The 18,282-nt window shown below is 40.2% G+C and overlaps 1 protein-coding gene across 1 annotated transcript in view; it reads left to right on the top strand.

The window, feature by feature from the left end:
- The first annotated feature begins 245 nt into the window (after positions 1-245).
- Positions 246-18,282, top strand: part of OCA2 (OCA2 melanosomal transmembrane protein) — a 283,495-nt gene continuing 265,458 nt past the window's right edge. The window contains exon 1 of the mRNA XM_073327707.2: positions 246-517. Within this exon, the coding sequence (XP_073183808.2) occupies positions 246-517 (272 nt within the window). The remainder of the gene's footprint in view (positions 518-18,282) is intronic.

Genomic DNA, 18,282 nt, shown 5'->3' with positions numbered 1-18,282 from the left:
AGCTGCTCAGAGTTTTCAAATGTTAAAGTATTTCTGTTGGAGATGAATTACCAAGCAGAGTACAGGTAAGGCAGTCAAAAGTGCAAGATAAATATAATGTGTCCAATGGCATTTTAATACCTGAATATCAACACACACACACACACGTGTACGTGTGCATGGGGGTAAATATAAAATAGGTGTATTCAGTATAGTCCTAATAGATTTGTTTTCACTCTTTTCAGGATAGAAAACCAGTAAAAGGTATGTACTTGGATAACAAAGATGATGGAGCAATCTCTAGAAATCTAGAGATGGAGCTGACTCAGACATCCTCTCCACCCCATGTCAACTTGCCTGGAAAGGTGGCTGCTGAACCAGTTGCCAGCAACTTCAACGAGCTGCGGCTGTTAAAGGAATTTCATGGAATGGTGTCTGTTCAGGGACAGCCACAAAAACCCTATCAAAATGGAGCAATAGGGCAGGATTGCTGTGTTCCACTTGGGAAAGATTTCAGCCCACTCGCCATGCAGGGGAGGTAAGGGCAAGAACAAACTGAATCAGTTTCTTTTATTGAAAGTTGTTTTTATTCCCTTACAATGTCGATAAAGTATATTTTATTTAACATCTTTCTATAATGTATGGCGTGAAAAGCTTAGTAGGAATTTATAGCAGTCATAATTGCCTAGAGATGGTGACTGGCTCAGCAGGTTCCTGCACTAACATCCGCTTTTACAGTTGCTCTGCATCGATTTTGCTATGTTTTACAAATCTGAGACCTGGGTTCTCTTCACCACTCTGTGTGTTTTGTGATGGGTTTGTTTAACCAACAGAGAGAAAACATCTTTGTTTTGATAAAATGACACACAAATTAGCAAACTGCTTCACAAGTCTACATCAAGGCAATAAGCTGCATCACTGCTGAGGAGGGCTATAGACATAAAAAGACACTAATAATGCAGTCTTGGGAATAAGCACAACATAATACCATACATGATCATTTAGGATCTGATTACTTGAGGTCATTAGCACCTGCTAGGAGATGTTCTTTACACTCTCACTGCAGCCAGTGTGGCAGTATCAGGCCCCAAATGTGTGCAATTCTATTTTTATGTTTAAAGTGGGGACTCCAAAATATTGCAAATGGCTGTATAAACTTTCCACCCCCATTTTCATTTTGCTAAAGAGATTTGATTCTGGAAGGTAGCAATCTCTGAGCAGCTGAGACCCAATTATCATGTAGAAAAATCCAACCTGAAATAAATAGAATAAGCACCCCAGTGAGAGTGGAAATGAAAGACATTTAGAACTGCTGTCAAGAAACTTCAGTGGTTCTGAGGATTCTTGACATCTCTTACATAGATTTATTTAAGGCTAGTAGGGACCGTGGTGCTAATCTAGCCTGGCATTCTTCTTAACACAAGCCACAGAATTTTAGTGTTTCATTCCACCCAAAATGAAATGTTTCATTTAGATTTTGAGCATTTTTTAAAAATGTTTTTGCATTTTAAAAAATTGCAGAAAATTTCAAAACAAAATAACTTTTGAACTGAAAAAAGTTTCAATTTGAAACTGTTGAAGTGAAACATTTAGACTTCTTTGGAACTCTCTTGCTTTTTTGAGTGAACGATTCAGTGAAACTGACACGAATCCATGAAATGTTTAGGTGTGACCAAATAAACACTTTTTTTGGGGAAAAAAAAGGTGCTCTACAGTGATATAAAGATATGCTCTTACTTGAAGAACTGATTTTTTTCCTATTCTGTTTCCTGTTTGTTGGGCCTTTATGTGCCTGTGGGAAAGAAGCTGAGTTAGGGATTTACCATGTGATACAGCATGGCCAGAGGGCAGCAGGAGAGTGTTAGAAGGGAGCCTTATTCCCTGTAGAGGGAAGAAAATTTGCTACAAATTAATTAAAGCACCTGAAGCCAGTCACATGATAAAACCCCCCTGCTTCAATCAGACAAGAGGAGGAGCTGAAGCAGAGTGGTTTGGTGTTGGAGCAGAGAGCAGTTTGGAGGGAAGCAGAGGGGAGTTTGGAGAAGTGCTGCGGTGGGCTAAGAAGACCAAGACCCTAGGTAAAGGGACACTTGGTTTGTGCAGAGGGAGGGCAGGAAGCCCCACAAGCTGAAGGGCAGGAGAGGGAAGTAGCCCAGGGGAAGGAACCGCTATTCTAGTGGTTTACCGCTATCCCTATGGCCCCTGGGCTGGGACCTGGAGTAGAGGGTGGGCCCGGGTCCCTCCCTCTCCACCCCCCTTCTCTAGGACACTAGTGGGGCAGTTAATACCCCAGTTCAGGGGCAAGAAACGGTGCCCTGAACTGTGCCGCCTTCTTTCCCCCCCCAAGAAGAGAAAGCACGAGACCCATCATAGTAGTGCCGGCAATTTGCCACAATGATCATTTGTCCAAAATAGCTTTCAGAGGGAAATGTGGAAATCTTTAACAATTGAAAAGAATTACAATAACAAAACAGCAACAACAATAATAATAATAATAATAAAAAATTAATAAAAATCAACTCATACTCCTTTTATATTTTTCTTTTGAGTATTTATACAAAATCCCAAGGGGTTTGGGAATAAAGTCAATTAATGTAAAAGCTCCTTAATTTTGAGTGCAACAGGAATTATTATTGGGCTGATGGAAGTCAAGATGTGCTTTTTCAGAAATATGATGACAGTAAGTGAAGTGTGAGAAAACGGGCTGCGGTGTCTCGGGGAACCAAAACCAGCTCCTTTTGAAAGTCTTGTATGTTTCAGTATTGAATAGTGCTGGTAAATATAGTGCTGACATGCAGGGACTGCATGGTTAATAAACATGGTATTTTGAAGTTGAAAACAACAGAAGATAGAGACATTAGAGATTAAAAAGATGTATTAGATCATTGAGTCCACCTTTCTGCAAATGCAATCCACGTCTTGTGGTAACAACCATTTTCCGATTATGTAAAATGTAGTTACTGTGAGTGTTTTTGAGATCAATGTGCAATTACCATGTCATCACCGTATCATATTAGAGAATTATGTACTCTAACTTTTTATAATAAAGTATTATGTGCTGGAAAAGGGTCTGCTTGAAATTCTCAGCTGTTCTAGCCCTCTCTTCCCCCACACCCCAACACAATTTCAGATTTCTACATGCAAATGCCTTTGACATCATAAACAAATCTTGCAGCATTTTTATCTCCCACATTTTTTATCATACATTTTATCCAGTCTTCTGATAGCAAAAATCTACAGTGAACAAGTGATGATTTCAGGTGAAATATTTGCAATAACAGAACATTCAGGCTTGGATCTTGCAATCACTTACACTTGTGCTTAACTTTCCTCCTCTGAGTAGTTCCATTGAAATCAATGGGATTACTTCTCATGCTAAAATTAAACACATGAGTAAGTCTTTGTGGGGTCAGGGCTCCAACCTATATGTCTGTGCAATTCCAGAGTAATGAAAATGTCACTTCTGATGTTTAGTGTGATGCTTACAGATGAAGAGTACCACTGATTAAAAAAGGTGAGGAAACAAACAAACAAAAACGGTCTTAGTCGCAGGAAAGAATCCATTACTTTGACATATCTGTGCAATTTGTTTTAATGTATCTATTTAAGTTAAATTGGTTAATTATCTTTCAAGGATAATAATCTCAGGGTGTCTAATTTTTCAAATGTATGCTGAAGCAAGCTGTTTCATGAAGCTATTTAAAAGGATTGAGGATTTACTTCAGTCAATAAAAGAAACTTTAAGAAATTGTTCTTAAATTAACTGGCCAATTCTATTTTTGGGAGGTGGATGTCAATGAGCCATCCTTTGCATTTGCCCTTCATTGCTGTAGCGTGCTGAGGTGCCGACTTTCAAATGTGCCAGGTGTGCTCCGCCCCAGGTCCTGCCCCCACTTCACTTCCCCCAGGACTCCCCCCCACCCCGCCTCTTCCCACCCCGTTCTGCATACCCTGCACTCGCTCCTTCCCCGCCCCCCCAGCACCTCCTGCAAGCTGTGGAACAACTGATCGCGGAGGGCAGGAGGTGCTGTGGAGGGGGAGGGAGAGGCACTGATTGGTGGGGCCACCGGCAGGCAGGAGGTGTTGTGGGGAGGTGGAGGAGCTGATGGGGGGGATGCTGGTGGGTGCTCAGTACCCACCATTATTTTTACATGGGTGCTCCAGGGCTGGAGTCAGTGTCTATGGTAGTGTGTACATACCATGGAGGGTGTTTTGCCTCCAGTTTGGGTACTTCAGGCTCATGCTTGTTCAAGGGTTTGAGGCCAGTTGTTAAGTCTTCATTAGATTTGTCCTTTTAGCCTGAGCTGCCATTTTACCTATCAAATCCTCTAACTACAGCTTTCACTCTGATGTCCCATCTGGCTCTATTGCTTCCCTCTTCCTCTTCCTAACCTTGTTTAACCTACAGCCCTGGATCAACCACCCTGGTGGCTCCTGGGACCTTTGCTAAGCACTGCTCCCACTTGGATCTCTCATTCAATATGTTCTCCTTTCTGATCACCACCTTATTTCCTTCAGTATTAGTCACGTGCCCCCTGGCTGCACAACTGGGTCTTTTAGAACTCCAATTTATCAACCTTTTTTGACTATTTTTTTTTGCAACTCTCACACCCTTCTTTCCTTTCTTCTCCCTGCCAGCACAGGTGACACCTTCATCATCTCTCTCTCCTTCCCCACCCTTAACTCCTTCCTTCCTCTCTCTTGCTGCTCTACCCACATCCCCAGTTCTGGGTCAGACCTCTCACCTGCTTCCTGCGTTGCTTAGTGTTTCTGGAGAAAATCCAGGGACCACACAGTTTTCCTCTGTTCTCTCCTCTATTGAGGGGGAGAAAGAAAGGGAGGCAGAGCACGGAGTTTCTTGCCCAGCAGCTCTTCAGTGTTAAAATCAGCTCATGTGATACCTACGTGTCTGTCTCCCTGACATGGAGGACTGTGAATGTGTTGGCATCAACATCTGTTGATACTCCCTCCCATGTTGATAGGAATGAGGAATTGATGTTAGTGTTAGTGCCTCTGTTGGTACCCATGGGCTATTTTTGTTGCCATCTTGTTGGTGGACCCTAGCATGGCAACTTTCCTTATTACTCCTCTTCAGAGTTTGGCTCCAGAGCCTCTTCTGGGAAAGGCTAAACCTTGATTCCTGAAACCTTGGTCTCAGTTTTGCTACCACTGGTAATGGAACTCAGAATCCATGCCAGAGATCTCCACCAAAGTCTCAGTAGTTTTATCAATTCTCTTTCAGGACAAAAGAGATGTAGAAAGGACTTGAAGGCCGGGGACCCGATCCTCAGCTGGTATCAGTCAGTTAGCCTCATTGACTTCAGTGAAGTTACACTGACTTACAGGAACTGAGGATCTGACTCCTGACATTAAGAAGTGCCAGGTTTTTTCCTTCTAGTAACAAAATGGGAACCCTGTGCTGACCCAGTTCATTTAACTTACACTTTCTCCTAATATCCTGCACAGAAACCATCTCCTTTCTGAGCTTTGCATTCTTAAATAACCCATCATCCACAAGTTGGCATAAGAAACAGACCTCATTATGCATTTCTGGTTCTGTTGCAACTAGTTCCATTTTCCCCTTTCTCCATCTACCCCATTCCTCCAAAGTCATGATGATTGTGGTAAAAGGTGGTCACCATCGAAAGGTCAGGATATGCTGTCTGTAGCATCAACAGTTATATTCTACAGGATTTAAAAAAAATTAGGGATATAAAATGCTCCAGCTCATAAACCAACTACAAACTGAAAGGGTTAGGAGGAAATTTCCATTATGGGCAATTTCATAATTTTGTACTTCTGGGCTTCTTATATATTTCTCTGAAGTATCTGGTATCTTCTACTTTCAGAAGCAGTGTACTGGACTTCATTAAATTGAACAGAGGTCTGATCTGATATAATGTTTCTTATGTTCTTAAGAGTTGTGTGTCGTCTCACTGATTCAACAGTTATCACACATACTTTGGTTGTAATATGTGGTGCTGTTGAAATTTAAATGTACTGTAAACATATGACTTTGCTTTGAAGATACTCTACTAATATATATGAATATGTTAAAAGCATAGTCATTTTAGTTCTTCGAGTTGCACTGGACCTATAGAAATGATTTCTGTACCAGAATTCTGCTCTCATATATTCAGGCACATCTCCTATTGGAGTCAAGTTGCAAGCACATGTCTGAAGTCAGCGTTTAGCCTTCAGTTCCATGACATCACAAAAAATAAATGATGTAAAGTCTAGAGGCCAGGTTCGCTGATTGATATACTCTGACTGCTTTGCACTGCTTCAGTGATGTGAAGCAGCCATAAATTCATCTTAAGTGGTTTCAGAGTAGCAGCCGTGTTAGCCTATATTCGCAAAAAGAAAAGGAGTACTAGTGGTACCTTAGTCTCTAAGGTGCCACTAGAATTCCTTTTCTTATTAAGTGGTGAATCTAGCCCAATGTGTTGGAACTACTGTCCAGGCTGCCACTGGTGGATGGCACTACAGTCATGACAAGTTCCTTTCCAGGTGCCTCTGCTGAGCACCAGTTGTCACCTCTGGCCATAAGAAGAGGCATCTCAGTAGCATGAATGGCAGATTAGGCTACCTTCACAGGAAAAGGGCTAAAGACTTGCTGTTTTTGTACATAAAGCTGAAATTCTCCTTTACATATCTCAACTTGGGAGGCAGAAGAGGAGGCCTACAGCTGTGGGCTTATTAGGCCCCAAAGGCCAAATCTGAATTAATCAGAAAGAAGACATAGACAGAATTGTACTAGGCATGTCTCTTCGCTTTGAGATGTCATTCAGACCTGAGTCTGAAACGCTCAGGGCATTTTGGGGCTGGGAATATAAAAGAGAAAGACAGAAAGAAACCTGATTACAAGCCATTTCTTCACATAGCACTTTGGGCCCTTTTCTCCTGCTTTGGATGTAATGGCTGGCCAAACCTCCCTTTGGCTATCCTGGTAATTACGTAATCTGTTTTTAAGGCAAGTCAGAAATTGGCCATTTTCGAGTAGAAATCCTACATTTCTGAAGGGACCATTCTGATATGTCATGTCAGTTGCCTACCTATTGGAACAGAAACCAAGACAGTCAGAATGATTTATTTAGAAGTTTGTTGTTAATCCATTCTGTTATGGCCTGGGAATTGTAGAAGCCTTCAGAAATCTGGTGTGCGTACAGGGTGCAGAGTACTAATGGGATTTGATTCCCAGGTGTGCCTTTTAGATGCTACTGCAATACAGAGAATTAATAGTAACTTAAAAAGTTTTAATTGAAATCCAAAATGATGATTTAGTTTAACACAGTTTTATTCTGGGTGTATTAAATATTCTCTTAAGCATTTGTTATAAATGTGGATGTATTCACAACTTATGCAGTTTGTTTTCATTCATAAAAGATACAATGTGAACCCCTGAAATAAATATACACTCTCTGTTGGTTATTTAACCAATACTAGCTAATATTTATGTGTTTTACTTGCTGGTTTAAAGCATCATCCACATAACTCTGGTCCAATGTAGCCCAAACTTGAACATGCTGCAATAGCCATTTATTTGATAAAGCTTTGGAGGAGGGTTGAGAGTTTGCTTGTGGAAAGAGAGATCAGTGGGGTCCAAAAGGCTTTTCCATTGCTTTCATTTATTGGCTGGCTGAGAGTTATTTTTTTCCTGCCTGTGATTGTTTGTATTATCTGTGTGATCATCACTATATGATTGGAAGTCTAGTCAGTTGCATAAATGTGTTAGGGCACCTGGAACTTTTTGTGTAGGCACTCTTTATTCCTTACATCTATAAATAAATATATGCTATATACTGGAGTTACCAGATTCATTTAAATGTGTGAAATATTTGTAACGGTACCTGAAGGCTTTAGAAACACTCCTAGGTTTTCTTGAAACAGGGATCATGGACTCTTTGAGTGAAGCTGAACCTAGTACTTGGGCTTATTTTTGGTTTTTCCAACAAAATTTTCACGACTGTTGTGACTGAGACCGTTATTTCCTGTTTTTGATATGGTAGTAACTGTGTAAGGCTCCCATTGTGCGAACAGGAGTTGAAGATAATCCGTATCCTGAGGATCACCTAGTTAAAACCAGATGCGACACGTGGGAGTGACAGTCAGAAGGAATGGTGTTGGAGGAATGGGGGAAACAGGAATAAACGTATTATCTACATAGGCCATATAAATAAATTAATATTAGGGCTGTCAAGTGATTTAAAAAAATTAATCGTGATTAATTGCATGATTAAGCACACTGTTAAACAATAATAGAATACTATTTATTTAAATATTTATGGCTGTTTTCTACATTTTCAAATATATAGATTTCAATTACAACACCGAATACAAAGTGTACAGTGCTCACTTTATATTTATATTTGATTACCATTATTTGCACTGAAAAACCCAAAATAGTATTTTTGAATTCACCTAATACAAGTACTGCAGTCAATCTCTTTATCATGAAAAGAAAAGGAGTACTTGTGGCACCTTAGCGACTAACCAATTTATGTGAGCATGAGCTTTCGTGAGCTACAGCTCACTTCATCGGATGCATACTGTGGAAACTGCAGAAGACATTATATACACAGAGACCATGAAACAATACCTCCTCCCACCCCACTCTCCTGCTGGTAATAGCTTATCTAAAATGATCATCAAGTTGGGCCATTTCCAGCACAAATCCAGGTTTTCTCACCCTCCGCCCCCCCCCCCCCCACACAAACTCACTCTCCTGCTGGTAATAGCCCATCCAAAGTGACCACTCTCCTCACAATGTGTATGAAAATCTAAGGTGGGCCATTTCCAGCACAAATACAGGTTTTCTCACCCCCCCACCCCCATACACATACAAACTCACTCTCTTGCTGGTAATAGCTCATCCAAAGTGACCACTCTCCCTACAATGTGCATGATAATCAAGGTGGGCCATTTCCAGCATAAATCCAAGTTTAACCAGAAAGTTGAGGGGGAGGGGGGGTAGAAAAAAACAAGGGGAAATAGGCTACCTTGCATAATGACTTAGCCACTCCCAGTCTCTATTTAAGCCTAAATTAATAGTATCCAATTTGCAAATAAATTCCAATTCAGCAGTTTCTTGCTGGAGTCTGGATTTGAAGTTTTTTTGTTGTAAGATAGCGACCTTCATGTCTGTGATTGTGTGACCAGAGAGATTGAAGTGTTCTCCGACTGGTTTTTGAATGTTATAATTCTTGACATCTGATTTGTGTCCATTTATTCTTTTACGTAGAGACTGTCCAGTTTGACCAATGTACATGGCAGAGGGGCATTGCTGGCACATGATGGCATATATCACATGGGTGGATGTGCAGGTGAACGAGCCTCTGATAGTGTGGCTGATGTTATTAGGCCCTTTGATGGTGTCCCCTGAATAGATATGTGGGCACAGTTGGCAACGGGCTTTGTTGCAAGGATAGGTTCCTGGGTTAGTGGTTCTGTTGTGTGGTATGTGGTTGTTGGTGAGTATTTGCTTCAGGCTGGGGGGCTGTCTGTAGGCAAGGACTGGCCTGTCTCCCAAGATTTGTGAGAGTGTTGGGTCATCCTTCAGGGTAGGTTGTAGATCCTTAATAATGCATTGGAGAGGTTTTAGTTGGGGGCTGAAGGTGACAGCTAGTGGCGTTCTGTTATTTTCTTTGTTAGGCCTTTCCTGTAGTAGGTGACTTCTGGGAACTCTTCTGGCTCTATCAATCTGTTTCTTCACTTCCGCAGGTGGGTATTGTAGTTGTAAGAAAGCTTGACAGAGATCTTGTAGGTGTTTGTCTCTGTCTGAGGGGTTGGAGCAAATGCGGTTGTATCGCAGAGCTTGGCTGTAGACGATGGATCGTGTGGTGTGGTCAGGGTGAAAGCTGGAGGCATGTAGGTAGGAATAGCGGTCAGTAGGTTTCCGGTATAGGATGGTGTCCATGATTTCAACAATTTGCATCCCACCATCAACCTCAGCCTGGTCCAGTCCACAGAAGAGATCCACTTCCTGGACACTACAGTGCTAATAAACAATGGTCACATAAACACCACCCTATACCGGGGGGCGGAGGGTGAGAAAACCTGGATTTGTGCTGGAAATGGCCCACCTTGATTATCATACACATTTTAAAGAGAGTGGTCACTTTGGATGGGCTATTACCAGCAGGAGAGTGAGTTTGTGTGTGGGGGGGCGGAGGGTGAGAAAACCTGGATTTGTGCTGGAAATGGCCCAACTTGATGATCACTTTAGATAAGCTATTACCAGCAGGAGAGTGGGGTGGGAGGAGGTATTGTTTCATGGTCTCTGTGTATATAATGTCTTCTGCAGTTTCCACAGTATGCATCCGATGAAGTGAGCTGTAGCTCACAAAAGCTCATGCTCAAATAAATTGGTTAGTCTCTAAGGTGCCACAAGTACTCCTTTTCTTTTTGCGAATACAGACTAACACGGCTGTTACTCTGAAATTTATCATGAAAGTTGAACTTACAAATGTAGAATTATGTACAAAAAAACTGCATTCAAAAATAAAACAATGAAAAATTTTAGAACCTGCAAGTCCACTCAGTCTTAGTACTTGTCCAGCTAATTGCTCAGACAAACAAGTTTGTTTACATTTTCAGGAGATAATGCTGCCTGCTACTTGTTTACAATATCACCTGAAAGTGAAAACAGGCAATTGTCATGGCACTGTTGAAGCTGGCATGGCAAGATATTTGTGTCAGATGCGCTGATGATTCATATGTTCCTTCATGCTTCAACCATCCTTCCAGAGGACATGCGTCCATGCTGATGACGGGTTCTAATCAATAACGATCCAAAGCAGTATGGACCGACGCATGTTCATTTTAATGATCTGAGTCAGATGCCACCAGCAGAAGGTTGATTTTCTTTTTTGGTACTTTGGGTTCTGTAGTTTCCGCATTGGAGTGTCGCTCTTTTAAGACTTCTGAAAGCATGCTCAACATCTCGTCCCTCTCAAATTTTGGAAGGCACTTTAGATTCTTAAAACTTGGGTCAAGTGCTGTAGTTATCTTTAGAAAGCTCACATTGGTACCTTCTTTGCGTTTTGTGATATCTGTAGTGAAAGTGTTGTTAAAACGACAACATATTCTGGGTCATCATCCAAGACTGCTATAACATGAAATATATGGCAGAATGCGGGTAAAACAGAGCAGGGGACATACAATTCTCCCCCAAAGAGTTCAGTCACAAATGTAATTAATGCATTATTTATTTAATGAGCGTCATCAGCAAGGAAGCATGTCCTCTGGAATGGTGGCTGAAGCATGAATGTTGGGCATTCATGAATGGGCATATGAATGTTTAGCATATCGGGCACATAAATACCCTGCAATGCTGGCTACAAAAGTGCTATGCAAATGTCTGTTCTCACTTTCTGATGACACTGTAAATAAGAAGCCAGCAGAATTATCTCCTGTAAATGTAAACAAAGTTGTTTGTCTTAGCAATTGGCTGAACAAGAAGTAGGACTGAGTGGACTTGTTGGCTCTGAAGTTTTACATTGTTTTGTTTTTGAGTGGAGTTATGTAACAAAATCTACATTTGTAAGTTGCACTTTCATGACAAAGAAAGTGCACTACAGTACTTATACGAGGTGAATTGAAAACTATTTCTTTTATCATTTTTACAGTGCAAATATTTGTAATAAAAATAATATACACTTTGATTTCAATTACAACACAGAATACAATATATATGAAAATATAGAAAAACATCCAAAATATTTAATATATTTTAATTGGTATTGTTTAACAGTGTGATTAAAACTGTGATTAATCCTGATTGATGTTTTTAATCGTGATAAATTTTTTAGAGTTAATCGCTTGAGTTAACTGCGATTAGTCGACAGCCCTAATTAATATCAGAAGGTCCTATTGCCTATCTACCCTGTTATAAGTTGCCAGTTTCCCATTGGCATCACAGTATATCTTGAAGAGGTATTTGAAGAAGTGCAGGAAAGTGACTTTATGGATTAATTGAGGGAGAGCCCATGGCATTTTGGGTTCATTTGAATTACAGCTGAGCAAACAGCAGACAATTTATTTGATGAATTTAGTACCTTTATTTGTTAATGAAATATCCAAAAACAGATCTCAATTTTTATAAGTTTCTTTGTTGTTTGAAATCTTCAATGAATGATTTATTTGAACATATTTCATTATTGCTTGTGCATTGTTTATCAGAACTATTGTTCTGATCTTTTATTCTGCTTATAATTTATTGTTCACAATGGATCACGTTATTGCTTCTGTTCCCTGACTTGCTGAGGAAAACCCATAATGACCTTTTAGAGACATAAATATAGCCACACTTCCAGAGAATACTTCCGAGAATCCATTTTCTGATGAGACATTTTTGCAAATAAAATGTCACTAGTGTGAATGTTTGTGTATAGTGAATAAGAGGGGCTAAAAATACTCTCGAAGTGAATTTAGGGCTTTTATTCAAATGAATATTTACAAATTCTTTTTTTCCACTTTCAAGGTTTAGTTTGAACCCAAAATTCAAAGCTAAATTCAGAGCAGTTTTGAATCTACAAGGATCAAAACTGAAACATTATTTTACATGAATGCCTGAGAAATGGTAGAAAATGGCTGAGTTTTGCACACTGCTACTGTTTTCCTAATTGTTGTCAATGTGGTTGTTTTGAGGTCTTCTTAATTAGGCCTCCAAGGCCAATTATGGAAAGATGCCAGTGACATATGAGCTTCAATCTGCTTTGGGGTATGACAGCTATTTCATCATGTAAACCTTTCTTTAAGTGTAGGAAGCTTTTAATGTTGACAACATCTTTTTACATTATAAGGTCAAAGAGTTAATCCAACCAGGCAATCAAACTTCTAAAAGAAATAAACTGCATGCGGGCAATTACAGCTGATAAATAAGCCATTTCTTGGATTTACATTAGCCAATTTAGATGAATAGATTCCAAGGCCAGAAGGGACCATTATGATCATCTACTCTGGCCTCCTGTCTAACAGAGGCCATAGAACTTCCCCAAAATAATTCCTAGAGCATGTCTTGTAGAAAAACATCCAATCTTGATTTAAAAATTGCTGGTGATGGAGAATCCACCATGAACCTTAGTAAATTGGTCCAGTGATTTAATTACCTTCACTAGTAAAAATTTACATCTTATTTTCAGTCTGAATTTATCTAGCTTCAGTTTCCAGCCAGTGGACCTTATTATACCTTTGTCTGCTAGACTGAAGACCCCATTACCAAATATTTGTTCCCCTTGTGTAGATACTTATAAACTCTGATCAAGTCCTTTTCTTTTTGTTAAGTGAAACAGATTAAGTTCATTGAGTCTATCACTATATGGCATGTTTTTTTAATCCTTTGATCATTCTGGTGGCTCTTCTCTCAACCCTCTCCAATTTATCAGCTTTCTGATAATTGTGGGCACTAGAACTGGACACCATATTCCAGCAGCTGTTGAAATAGTGCCAAAACCAGAGGTAAAATAAACTCTTTCCTTCTACTCAAGAGTCCCCTGTTTATGCATCCAACGATGAATTAGACATTTTGGCCACAAGGTTGCACTTGCAGCTGTTGAGTATCCACATGGCACCCAAATCTTTTTCAGAGTTACAGCTTCTCCAGATAGAGTCCCCCCATCCTCTATGTATGGCCTACATTCTTTGTTCCTAGATGTATATTGTTTGCTTGCGCCGAGGTTACTAAGCAATCCAGATCGCTCTGTTTCAGTGACCTGACCTGTCGTCTTCATTATTTATCACTCCCCCAGTCTTTGTGTCATCTTCAAAATTTATCAGTGATTATTTTATATTTTCTTACAGGTCATTGATAAAAATGTTAAATAGTGTAAGACCAAGAAATGACCCCTGTAGGACTCCACAAGAAACATACCCATTCAATGGTGTTTCCCTGTTTATAATTACATTTGGAGACCTATCGGTTAGTCAGTTTTTAATCCATTTAATGTGTGCTATGTTAATTTTGTTTCAATCTAGTTTTTTTAAATCAGTGTCTGTTTTGTAGTACCAAGTCAAATGGTACTTACAGAAGTCTAAGTATCTTACATCAACACTATTACCTTTATCAGCCAAACTTGATGTAATCTCATAAAAATCAAGTTAGTTTGACAGGATCTATTTTCCATAAACTCATGTTGATTGGTATTTATTATTTATTTATTATTTAAGGAGAGTGATCACTTTAGATAAGCTATTACCAGCAGGAGAGTGGAGTGGGGGGAGGTATTTTTTCATGCTTTGTGTGTATAAAAAGATCTTCTACACTTTCCACAGTATGCATCCGATGAAGTGAGCTGTAGCTCACGAAAGCTTATGCTCAAATAAATTGGTTAGTCTCTAAGGTGCCACAAGTACTCCTTTTATTATTTAATTTGTTATTAATTGAGTCCCATATCAGCTGCTCCACTATCTTGCCTAGGATTGATGTCAGACTGATAGGCCTATAACTATCTGGCATCCTGTTTAAATATTGGAACATCATTAGTTTTCTTCCAGTATTCTGGAACTTCTCCGGTTTTCCAAAACTTATTGAGAATCAACATTAATGTCCAGTGTGCTCTGCAGCCACATTTTTAAAAACTCTTGGATGCAAATTATCTGGAACTGCTGATTTAAAAAAAGTCTAACTTTAATAGCTGCTCTTTAACATCCTCCCAGGGTACTAGTGGAATAGAAAGAGTGTTATTGTATGATATGACTACATCTATTTCTGCCTAAATACAAAACAAAAGTATTTATTGAACCCTTCTGCCTTTTATACATTAGTATTGGTAATTCTACCATTTCTATCTAGTAATGGATCAATACCATTGTTAGGATTATTTTTGTTCCTTTTATACTTAAGAAACGCCTTCTTATTGTCCTTAACTCTGCTGGCCATAGATTTCTCTTTGTTTCCCTTTGCTTCCTTTATCAGTATTCTACAATTCATAGCTTCTGATTCATATTCATTACTAATAACTTCCCCTTTCTTCCATTTTTTATAGCTTTCTTCACTTCCTCTCCAAACGAGGTTGATTTTTTTTAACCACTATGACCGTCGTCTTTGATTGTGAGTTTCTGGGCATCTAGTAAAATGTTCTTAAACAATTCCCAATTATCATTCACATTTTTCTGATTAAAGTCTTCCTTCCAGCTGATATGGCTCTTTTTTTTTCCGCGCTTGTAAATCACCAAGTACATATATCAGTAGTTTGGATTTTATTTTGTTTGTACATTATAAATGAGATCAAGTCATGATCACTTGTACCTAAGCTACCATTACTTTTTAGTTCTGTGATCAGTTCCTCTTTATCTGTCAAAATGGTATCTAATATAGAATTCCCTCTGTGTTGGATGCAACATTTTTTGCATTAGGAAATTGTCATCTATTATATTGGGAAATTCCAAGATGTTTTATTTCTGGCAGCATGAGCCCTCCAGCATGTGTCATTCAAATTGAAGTACCCCATGTCCACAAAGCTTATTTTCCAACACATTATAGATAGATGTTTAGGATGGTGCTCATCCTTTTCCCTAGTGTGATTTGATACTCTGTAGCGGACACCAACTAACACCCCATCTTATGCTTTACCTGTTAGGACATTGATCCATAAACATTCAGGATAATTTTTTCTGAGTTATCCGTGACACAGACATAGGAAATGCCATTTTTGACATAGAGTGCCACACCCCTTCCCCTTTTGCTTACTGAATCCTTCCTAAATATGTTATAACCATTGATTTTAACAATCCAATCGCGCAAACCATCCCACAAGGTTTCAGTTATACCAACTAGATTGAATTTATGCTCATAAATGAGCAATTCCAGTTCCTCTTGTTTGTTACCTAGGTTTCTAACATTGGTGTATAGGCAATTCAGGAATTTCTTTTCTTCATGTCCTTTGGTTCCTTGGTTAATTTTATTCTTAACATCTCGATTTTGTGCTAAATCTGTGCTCATATCTTCCCTTTTTTTTACACCTCCACTTTTGTTATTAGTTTAATGCCCTCCTGAGTACTCTAGTCAGCCTGTCCCTGAGGAAATTTGTTCCTCTTCTACAGAGGTGAAGTCCATCCAAATTATACAGCCATCTCTCCTCACAGAAAATGGACCAATGCTCCACACAACTAAAACTCTCCTCCACTTACCTACCAAGACATTCACTTCTAGAATCTTCTGCCTTCTGTCATCCTTAGCTCATGGGATAGATTGCTTGGACATTCTTCAGCACACTTCTGAGTTCCCTGAAGTCATCTATTATCTGTAATATACCTTGTGACCCAGTGTCGTAAGTGGCAATCTGAACCATCTCCAATGGATCCTTGCCCATCAACTTTAGAAGCCTATGCAGTCTCAGAGTGATGTCTTGTGCCTTGGATCCAGGAAGACAGCACACTGTCCTGTTGTCTGCCTGTCCCTTGCAGACTGTTCTCTCAATTATTTGTAGTATTGAATCCCCCAAAAGGATTGTCTGTCTTCCTCAGGTGGTTGGAGGTCTCTTTGTGGGCAAGCTTGGTTTTCTTACAGGTTGGGCCAAGCTGCCATCCACAAATTGTGTCCTGCACAGCTCTCCATTCCCTTGGACTAGCTGGATCTTGAAAGATATCTTCCAGAGTTTCCATTTTCAGGACCTGGTATTGATTGGATACTTCTAGCTGTACGGAATTCCTCCTGGTCCTCTCCTCTCTGGTGGCCACAGCCTGCCCTTGTGTCTCCAGCTGTGTAGAATGCTGTCCTCTTGCTTCTGCTAGTACTGCTAAACCTCCTTTCTGACTTCCTCTGTGTCAGACTCCTTGTTGGCCAACTTGGGGAGTTGCTGTTGGTCCCAGGCAAAGCGTACGGCCATTGCCCCACCTAGGCACTAATTTCCCACATGGCAACATTTTATTGATAGAACTGTTTTACCCCTTGTTCCCTGATGTTACCAATGCCCATCTAGAGCACTCCTGGGATAATGGGTTTGAGTGGTGATGCTAACGTTCTGAGTGGTATATGGTAATAGAAGTCTGGAATAATAGCCAGTCAAACTGATTTCAGTTACTAGACAGCAAGTCATTCACCCCCAGCTTTCACCTCACGTAGGTGTGCAAGGGCTCAAATGCACTGGAATCAATGAGGCTTTTCTGAGGGAGAGCAGCATAAGGGAAACCAGCACAGGACATCACACAATGCAAAAGAGAACATGGTGGGCATGGGGAGGGGTTAAGGGGAACTGAGGGGGCAGGACTGGTGCCTGTGTAAATCTACCTGTGAAAATCCCCTCATTGGTATGGGGAAGGTGTGCCTCAATGGCTTACTGCACAGAAGGTTGTGGAGTGGTTCCCAGTGCTGCTCCATGGCCTGGGGAGGGGAGTATAGAGTCTTCAAACCTTGATGGACTTACCTAGCAGCACAGCCTATTAACTCAGGTGAGGTGTGGCAAAGAGGATCTAGCCCCAAATTTCTGTCATGTTTGAATCGTAAGCATGGAAATTAGTGATGGAAAAGTATTGTTAGGTCTGCTATGATTTTGTACCCACTTTGCACAAACATAAATAACTGCACTGTGCAAGGCAGTGGAAAATCAGGCCCAGATCAACACCTCAGTTGTGGGGGTATGCCTGTCATTTATTTTGGGTCCTCAAAACCTGATGGTCTTATTCAATTCTCTGCTATGGCTGGATATTCAGGTAGAAGTGGTTTCCAGGAGAGCTTTTCGTCATTTGCTCTTTGGCAAGAGGGCTGTGAACTCCCAGTGAACTGTTTCTGATACAGAGCTCACCATAGCTGGTCACTGCCAGGCTGGATTATTATAACACAGTCTATGCTTTAAGACCATCTGGAGATGGCAGCTAGTGCAGAAGGCAGCTGTCTATTTACTGAGTTGTATTTCCCACAGGTTGCACAATACACCTGTGGTCTGTTGCCTGCACTAGCTATCATTTGATTTCCTCTGGTGTTTAAAGTGAGTGTGACATTGGTGATACATTCTATTGACTATTTATATTCTTGTAGCACCTATGGTTACCCAGTTGTGAACCAGGACCCCATTGTGCTAGACCAAAAAAAATGGTCCCTGACATACTTAGATTGTAAGTTCTTTGTAAGACAAGAGACAACAGATGGATACAGACAAGCAGACTGGGAATACATGGAAATGAGACTAAATTGGTCAACATGCTGAGTGAGACCACTGCTATCTCTCCGGCAGCCACAGTATAGAAACAGCTCTTTACCCATAAGCGCCTTACCTGGTGATTGCCTAGTTACTATTGAATCTCTGTAGAATAAGATTGGGAATTACCCTGACTGGGCAATCTAGGTAGATGTATGAGTATTAGCTC

Source organism: Lepidochelys kempii, chromosome 1 (assembly GCF_965140285.1).
Source record: "Lepidochelys kempii isolate rLepKem1 chromosome 1, rLepKem1.hap1, whole genome shotgun sequence".
NCBI lineage: Eukaryota > Metazoa > Chordata > Testudines > Cheloniidae > Lepidochelys > Lepidochelys kempii.
Note: the sequence above shows the minus strand (reverse complement) of the source record. Positions and strands in the feature narration are given on the sequence as shown.